This window comes from Cylas formicarius, unplaced genomic scaffold, assembly GCF_029955315.1.
Source record: "Cylas formicarius isolate icCylForm1 unplaced genomic scaffold, icCylForm1.1 PGA_scaffold_3__17_contigs__length_32017465, whole genome shotgun sequence".
In the NCBI taxonomy this organism is placed as follows: domain Eukaryota; kingdom Metazoa; phylum Arthropoda; class Insecta; order Coleoptera; family Brentidae; genus Cylas; species Cylas formicarius.
In genome coordinates this window covers 12,339,872-12,349,135 of record NW_026844326.1, presented here as the reverse complement: position 1 = coordinate 12,349,135, position 9,264 = coordinate 12,339,872, and the positions used below count along the sequence as shown (strand labels likewise).

The 9,264-nt window shown below is 33.5% G+C and overlaps 1 protein-coding gene across 2 annotated transcripts; it reads left to right on the top strand.

The window, feature by feature from the left end:
* The first annotated feature begins 1,066 nt into the window (after positions 1 to 1,066).
* On the top strand, positions 1,067 to 8,481 carry LOC132699433 (chorion peroxidase-like). Of its 2 annotated transcripts, none has more exons than XM_060666134.1 (7): positions 1,067 to 1,237; positions 6,003 to 6,172; positions 6,227 to 6,359; positions 6,422 to 6,648; positions 6,707 to 7,689; positions 7,743 to 8,158; positions 8,221 to 8,481. In XM_060666134.1, exons 1-7 carry the CDS (start codon positions 1,230 to 1,232, stop codon positions 8,426 to 8,428), a joined length of 2,145 nt encoding a protein of 714 aa, XP_060522117.1. In that variant the 5' UTR covers positions 1,067 to 1,229; the 3' UTR covers positions 8,429 to 8,481. The 2 variants fall into 2 exon arrangements, with proteins under 2 accessions (XP_060522117.1, XP_060522118.1); XM_060666135.1 differs by lacking the exon at positions 1,067 to 1,237 and adding an exon at positions 5,058 to 5,423.
* The last annotated feature ends 783 nt before the right edge of the window (positions 8,482 to 9,264 follow it).

Sequence of the window (9,264 nt, the reverse complement as noted above, 5' to 3'; positions counted from 1 at the left end):
TGAAAAATAGTAATAATGTTTTTATGTTCTTTATTTAATAATTGTTCGTTTGAAAATTATATTTTTGAATAATCCATTAGTGATTTTGTTTGATATAATTCGATAAATCTGTCACAATCATTTTGAATTTCATTAGGACTCATTGGACAAGTTGTCTCTTTTTGGATTTCAGTTTTATTTGATAAGTTTCGTTCTTTATCTTTGGATGTACCAGTTTCATTTAATAATTTTTAGTTAAAGTTGTTAATTTTTTGTATTTGGTTTATTTTAATTCATGATAATTCATCGTTTTTAATTATTTTTCCAGGTACTACAGCTGGTAATTCTTTTTCAACTGTTGAATAATTGATTTCGGCTGAGACTAATTTTCTTGAAGCATAAGCTATTGGTAAATCTCTATCTATTTGACCTTGTGCTAATACAGATCCTATAGCATGAACTTGCATTTGTCGTAAGAATAAATGGTTCGTCAAAATTAGAATATTGTAAAATTGGAGGGTTAGTTAAAGCTTTTTTAAAATTGTTAAAAGCTTGATAAAAATTAAATGGTATTTCCTTTTGTCATTAACAATTTAAAGGTTCTGATATTTTTGCAAAATAAGGGATAAATCTTCGATAATATCCTGCCGATCCTAAGAATGATTTTATTTCTTTTGTATTTTTTGGAACTGGAAAGTCAATGACTCCCTGAACTTTATCTGGGTTGGGTTTGTAATTAAGGGACCAAAATATGCAAGTTCCTTTCTCAAAAATTCGCATTTGTTAGGTTTTATTTTGAAATTTGAGTTTCGTAATCGTTTGAAAACTTCTTTAAGACGATAAATGTGTTCGTGTATTGTTGGTGATAATAAAAATAAGTTTAAACTTAAAACTACAACAGCGTCTCGGTGATTGCACTGGAAATCAAACGCACTTATTTTCAAAATGTAAGTTTTTAACATTTGAAGAAAATTATTTTGGTTGAGGTAAAAAGTATATCATTATTTTCTTTTTGCTTCATGGTTGCGTGTCATTCACCCAAACTTAGCTTTAACAATGTTGAAAATTATATGCAATAAAAAAAAGAACAAAATTAAGAACGCTTTGACAAACATGACTGTTTTGAATTGATAACATTCCGAAATATTTCGCACGTTTTGAAGATTACCGCAATAGGATTAGACATACAATATAATCCAAATTTTCTAGCATTTTTAAATTTAGTTGACCGAGGTAATTTTCGAGATATTATGAACAAGTAAGAAATTATTATCTGCACTTGAATGTATATATTCACAAATATTTTGTTCTTCTACAATGTCATTTACTTTCTTGTATTATGTGTAACATAATAATAAATATTTTTGAAGCTAATGGAAAATAAGTGAGAATGTCATCTCCAAATTTTTTCAAACGGAATAAGTATAACGAGAGTCAACGGACATAATATTGAAAGGAGGCCTTATAATTTGTATATATGTAAACTCCTGGATACTTAAGAAAAAGCGTCAATTCGTGTGACGTGTACTTAGTCAAAGGAATATTATAAGCATTTCAATTTTTCTGGGGCACATTTGAATCTTTTGCTATTTGTTACTTATTATTTCACCATAGGTATAGCTGTTTAAAATGATTTTGTTTTGGGCATTTTTAAAGAGGAAAAAATTAATTTAAACTGAACGCAAAATATTATAAAGTTTTAAGGCAATCTTATAGTATATTTAGTAGAGGAACATATGTCTTTGCATAGCAATTTTCACATTTTGCCGCAAGGTATCAACCTCTGAGCACAAGCACCTATCCGTCTGCGAATTATCTGTTGTTTTGATCTATATCCCTATCCATAATCTTGGAGATAGACATAAAGCACAATTTTAAATTAAATTTTTATATATAAATATCCACAAACCTATTTTCCCGTTAAACTTGCTAGATTGAAAGATTCGACTAAACTACTCGAATGCATTCCTAAAAATAAATTGCCGCATCTCATCTATTATGGTATTAAAGATTTTTTCTACTCCCGTCTGTAAAATACCTAATTACCTACCGATCTAGCTTGGTGAATAAGCAAGATGAGCGACTCTGATAATGAAGAGATGAGTTTTTCACAATGGCCAAGATTTCATAAATTAATCCCGGACCAGCACTAAATATCTGTAAATATCTGTAATTTATCAGATACTGAAACAAATTCAGGTTGAATGAAGAGCAAAAAACGTAATGTCAATTATCTTAATAAATCAATAACCTATTATTTTCGCCAATATCGGATTGGAATGAGAATAAGGATTTTTTAGATAAACTTTTTACTTCTACTTAATTTTAGTGTTATGATCGATATAATTTTTGTTTTTATTCTAGATTCTATGTATTCTTATGTATTATTAGTTTAATATGAACTGTTGCCAATAAAATATTTTTCTCTTTTACGGATTGAAGATGAAGAATTTTAGGAAAGTGGTAAATCTGTTTTTCAAGTTATGTTTGTTGTAAATGTTATTAGGCTTTATGGTCAAGAATCCTTCCGAGATTTTCTTTGCCAATTTAACTGTATACACCCAAACATACGTTTTACCGATACCTCAATGCATTGTCACATCACTAGCCTCAACCACGCTCAAAGGACATGAAAGAAGCTTAAGATTAAGACAAATAAACCCATTAGCAGTTGCCGAACACAATCCCGAAACCGGACATAAAATTTAATTCGATAAAACTAAAATTCTTCAATGTAATAAATTCTTTTACCAACGAAAAACCCGAAATTCTATAGAAATGTATAAGCAACCAAACAATCTTAACCGCCACTCAGGTCTTTCACCTTTCACGAGTATGGGAATCAATCATCCGATATCTGTTATAGGTGTTTCATGCACTAAAGACTTTAAGTGCCCGCAAAGAAGAAGTCCATCGGACTTAGGTCTGGTGAGCGAGGCGGCCAAGGTAAAGGCCCGCCGAACCTATTTCCGGCAAAGGTAGTAGTTCCTCCTAAAGAAATTGCAAATACAATTCCCCATTAAGCGATCCTTAAAAAAATAGGTTCCTATAAGATTATTTCCTATAATCTCCGTCCATACATTGAAAGAAAACCGGCACTGATATTTTCCTTCAATTTTTGCATGTAGGTTTTCAATATCACGACTGAATGCAGTCTCGTCAGAAAGAAAATGACATTTCCGAATTAAGGGTAATTTTTTAATTTTTCCTAAAATTTAATTGCTCAAAATTACTCTAAATTGCTAAAGCCGTCGTGCTTGATCTGCATTGACCAGCTTATTCCGTTGAGAATTAATCACACTGCGTTAAAAATAGAATTTAAAAAAATGAAATTTTTGTTACATGACTTACTATCATTATTTCGCCATAAGCAAAAAGAGAGTTTAACCTCACAAAAAAGAATGATTTGACTGATAGCGGGTTTGGCTTTTAGAGAGGACTCTAATGACGCTTTTCGCTCACACTAAATACTTACCTAGACAAGAAGATCAATTTTACTTGAGCAAAGATATAAGCAACTATAACACAAGGATTAGGGATGATGTTAACATTGCTCACATTAAGCTAAAACGATGATAGGTTGTGCCAAAATATCTAAATGAAAAACTGTTCAACCAAATTTCAATAGTTGTTATTTCACTATCAAAGAAAGGAAAAGTGAGAAATTTTATAACAGAGGGGACTTTCTATTCAATAGAGGAATTTTTCGATATATTTATGATTTGTTTGTATGTTAATCCTATGTTCCTTGTATTTTACTTTTAGATTTATTTTAATGAACAGTGAATATCGATAATCGATAATCGGTAATTATAATTTAAATGTTGGTGCTCAATTTTTATTTTGTCTTATCTTAGTGTGTATTGATTTGTGTAAACGTTTACGCGTATTAGCATCAATCAATTACTATTATTATTATTAACGTATGTTGCTGTTGCATTGCCTCTGTTACTCAAATAGTTTACACGGATTTAAATTTTTGCTTACGTTATAATATATAGTGTAGTGATGAATTAAACTCCGTTAATTGATGTACATGTTTTAATCCTGGTACAGTTTCGGACACTTCAAAACGATATGAATGTTATCTACGACTGAAGTTTAAAACACGAAAATATATGTGCAGTTATATATCTCGCTTTTATATAAAAGCGATTAAAATCAAGCCGGAAAATACAATACTACAAGAACATTAAAAAATATTCTGATTATAATTGATAAACCAATAGGACATTACGTTTTCCATAGTCCAAAATCGATTAAAATGCAACCCAAAATACGAAACAAAGCGACCTGTTCTATCACAATCACAAACAATTAATTCCCTCACAAGTGAACAAAAAACAATACATTACAATGTTTTCACCGAAATATGGGAAGATAAGACCATTTATTCAATATAGAGATTTCTTCAGTCACTGCTAAACAGATACGATATGTCTGTTTTCTTAACTCAGATTTAATGGTATGTTATCCAACAATTTTCATAAGTGTCATTTTAGTCTCGGGATCCTGATCTGGATTTATGAAGATGTTACATAAAGTATTTTGGTACCCTGGTGCAGAGCATAAATTGAATCCTCTCTTAAACCCTTGGAAAGATATTAAAATTATAATTGATTTATTTTACTAGTGTATATAGTATATTAATTAATAGTAATCTTTACACTATCGGAAATTAAATTGTTTCCAGAGAGTGTGTGTGTTTTATTTTTGAATAAAAGGGAATAATCGGAAGGAATTAATAATTCATTGGGCATCTACTTGCCAAATACGTGTATAACGACACGTAATGTGAATGCACAAAGTTATGATCAGAAATCCCGGTTCAAACTGGTTGATAGTTGATAGCTGGGATTACACTTGCGCTTACGTTTCTTAGTGGATTTAGCTGAATTAATTATTTTGAACTAAAGTTAAATGTCCTCAATTTAACCCTAACTTGTAAGGAGCACTACGTGCATATCTTGAATCAGTATCAAAGGTTCATTATAAACACCTAAGTTTTTCCGCTTTTGAGATGCTTCAGTTTGTTATTTGCAAAAAATGAAAGATAGGATAATTCTAGACGACGAGACTGTAACCTAAGGCAATTAATTTAAGTCTAAATAAATAAATACATCTAAAAATCCAAATTATATTATTGCAATGCGTGGATACCAAGAAAACGTAGAAGACGAAACGGACCATTAAATACTATACGGACATTCAAACATTCGGTGGCTATAGCTGCATGTTGCTCAAGTTAAACGCACCTAGATACCAACATGACACGCGCCACTTGTGACTATTCAGCTCATTAGAGAGACCGTTTCATTTTTTTTTTGTTTCAATGATTTTATCTGGATGAGATTAGAAATTTGCAATATATAAGGCCAGTTTTCGGCTACCATTTCTAAGTTTAGTCGACGACACATTTGGAGAAATAAAGCAATCATGAGGAGGTAAGAAATTATTAATCAGTATTAATATATTAGGATTCAGAACCTTGTAGGTACTAGTATATTCAAACTGTTTTGTAAAAATCTACTCAGAAGCCACTTATTAAGTGTAGCAAATAAAACTTGTACAATAATTTTCTGTTTTAGTATAGAGGACCGTAATTTTTTTCATAATTATCAAACTCGATGCAATATACAACTATATTCAATTTCCTACACATTTCACTACGCATTTCAAAGTAAATATAGAACAATAATCATACTGCCTACATGTCAATGATCCGTAAAAATACTCCTTAAAGTGAGACACGTTCAATAAATGTGGCGGCAAATGTTAAATGCCCGAAATTAGTGCCACATCATTTTCGAAGTAAAGAAATCGAGTTCACTAGTAATTTGAGCCTAATTTCCACAGGGCACTTTCATTTTTTATGATCAATTTTTTTTTAAAATATTGACAATTTGAAATTGAGACTAAATCTCACCGCAAAGTGCATCACAAAATTATAGATTTTGAATTTTTTGACAGTCTGGATGGCGAAATCTTGCTTCGGTGAGCAAAAACGTAATTATTATTTATAGGTTTAGCGGCCCCTTAGTCTGGGCGCTCAGTATCCTTTCCATTATAAACCTGACCATTGCTCAGGGCAAGAGCAGTCTTATAAGTGACGATCTCCTCAAGGATGCGATTTCCAAAGCCAAAGAAACTCATTTAGAAAGGATGAAAATGCAGTATCGTGTTTGGGCAGCAGGTTAGCAACATTTTTCGGTTCTTACGAAAATATTTTCCTACGATAGAATTACAGGTGGTGGTCTTGATCCAAAATCGCATCAGGCGACGGCCGCAGCTTTTGGAAAAGCGAATAAACACGCAATTCGTTGGGCAAACACGTCGCTACTTTACGAGTTGGCTTCAAAGGAGATATTAAACGCCTTGGGGTGAGCAAACATGAAAGTGGGTATGAACTGAATTGTTTTCACAGCCATCATTTCATTCCTAGGCACACAAAAAGACCGGAAATTTTATCTGAACTAAAAAATATAGACGTGTCTGATCTGCTTCCCGCTACCAAATACGCAACAGACACAAACTGTAGCGACTCAGGGCCATGCGATGCAACTTCGCCATATAGAACCCTCACCGGATACTGTAACAATTTGGCCCAACCTGACTTGGGAACTAGTTTGTCTAACTTTAGACGACTATTATCTAGTGCTTACGACGACGGTAGGGCTAATCGACATCAATTTTTATTGCTTACCTGGACAATTATTGTTTCACGCAGGCATTTCGGCGCCGAGGATAACGGCAGCTAGTGGCAATCCACTACCAAATCCCAGATCAATTTCTACAACTGTCCACCCGGATGTTTCTCATTTGAGTAACAATTATACGATGTTGATTATGCAGTTTGCTCAGTTTTTGGACCACGATATTACCTTAACACCCCTGAATCAAGGATTTCAGGAATCTATCCCATCCTGTAGACCCTGCGACAGTAAGCAAACCGTGCATCCTGAATGTAACCCGTTCCAAATACCTCCAGATGATGACTTTTTCCCTCAATTCAATAGTACCACTGGCGAACAAGCATGCTTTCCGTCTATGAGAACTTTACAGGGGCAAAGTACACTCGGCTCTAGGGAACAAGTCAATCAAAATACTCCGTATTTGGATGGATCAGTGATATACGGCGAGAATAACTGCGTACTTCAAATGGTTAAAGGAGAGAATGGAAGATTAAACGCGTCAGATCTCGGTGATGGATCGAAAGATTATTTGCCCAGAACTACTACTAACGTGGAATGCAAATCTGCATCAGGATTATGTTTCTATGGCGGAGATGGTAGGGCTTCGGAACAGGCAGGTTTGTCGATGATGCACACGATTTTCTTGAGAGAACACAATAGAATAAATGATGCCTTGCAAACGTTAAACCCATCCTGGAGCGCAGATAAGCGATTTAATGAAACCAGAAGGATAGTTGTTGCCATTCTACAGCACATCACTTACAACGAATTTTTACCGAGGATTTTGGGTGACGGTCAGTTGGACGATTATGGACTTAGACTATTAGATGACGGATTCTACGTGAATTATGATCCGAATTGTAGTCCGGACACATATACTGAGTTTGCCGCAGCTGCCTATAGAATTGGTCACTCGCTTCTACGAGCTCGAGTTCCAATGTTAGACAACAATTTCACAAATGTGGATCCTCCACTTTTATTAAGAGATTCGTTCTTCCAAACCGACCGACTGTTCGCTGTAAGTAGTTTGTTGAAGTTAAATTATTCGTATTAATATTGCATTGATTTCAGCCGAATATAATCGATGATATAGCCCGTGGTATCAGTTCGACGCCAATGGAAGATCTAGATCGATTTGTTACGAACGAAGTTACAAATCATTTGTTTGAAAATACAAGAGTAAACTTCACTGGTGTCGACTTAGTTGCTTTAAATATTCAGAGGGCCAGGGATCACGGTATTCCTCCCTACAACGACTATCGCGCATACTGTCTTAACTCTCGTGCGGACACCTTCGATGATTTATCAGACACAACGGCTGCGGATGCCATAGAGCAATTACAACAAGCTTATGAGAGTGTGGACGACATCGATCTCTTCCCTGGTGGATTGACCGAAAATCAGTTACCTGGTGGTCTGGTTGGGCCCACTTTTGGTTGCATTATTGGTCTTCAATTTGCTCGCTTAAAACAATGCGATCGATTTTGGTACGTCACCGTTATTACAAATATATTGATAGTTTAATTCAGATACCAAATATGTATTTTAGGTACGAAACCCAAGATCGTACGGTAGGATTTTCGGAGCAACAACTGGCTGAGATAAGAAAAATTACATTTTCCAAATTGATATGTGATAATATTGATGGTAATAACAACATACACGCCATTGCTTTCAATATACCGTCGGATTCATCAAATCCAAGAGTGCCGTGTGATTCACTTCCAGCACCGGATCTTACGGCTTGGCAAGAATAGTTGCTTGTTTTGTAATTATTGATTTTGCACTGATATTTTTCAATAAACTCTCACACACCGTTATGTAATGTGTATTCATTAACTATTTCGAAATAAGTGGATATTTCAAGCTTCGTAAAATAAAAGTATTATATGAGCGTTTAGCTTAAGGTTGCATTTTTGTATTCCTTGAAATAGATACTAAAGTTTTATATTTGTTGACCGTGTGACTTCTGCAGTGTTACAAACAGCCTCAAAATCTTTTTGTCTTTTATAGTAACAATGTTGCCATTGCTGCAGAAAAGCTGCATTAATTCTAAATTTTCTACAAATCCGCCATCAATTGCTGGTAATTTTTGTATAATAGGTAATATGTAATTATTATATTTTTTTGTTCAAAACATTTTTTAATCTTTAATAACATTAATCTTTATAACGTTAACTATCCCTGGAAGACAATTTAATACGGTATACAAATATATTAAGCATTTCAAAATAAAAGCAGGTTCCTGTAAAGTTGGCATATTTGCCTTAATTTAATAAATTCGATTGCACATTTCGAAAATTTGACAGTTAATGGATTGTTATTAATGCCTGTGTTGTAACTATCCAAACATTTTAGCCAAACAAAGTATTGATGAATTTGTTTCTTTTTCATGAAAAATATGGTTAAATTATAGTGAAACGTCAATTATGTATTAAAATTTAAACCGAAACCAGATTTACTGAAACTTGTAACGTCTGATGGAGACAGGGTAATATATGTCAGAGATCGTAAAATAAATAATAAAAATAGGACGGGGACGGGAGCTGATGGTGAGGGAGGAGACATGGATTTGGACTTTTTGTACATATCT

Coding starts and splice junctions, on each gene's coding strand:
- LOC132699433 (XM_060666134.1), top strand. Junction 6,173..6,226: donor GTATCGTGTTTGGGCAGCAG/GTTAGCAACATT, acceptor ATAGAATTACAG/GTGGTGGTCTTGATCCAAAA. Junction 8,159..8,220: donor AAACAATGCGATCGATTTTG/GTACGTCACCGT, acceptor TATGTATTTTAG/GTACGAAACCCAAGATCGTA.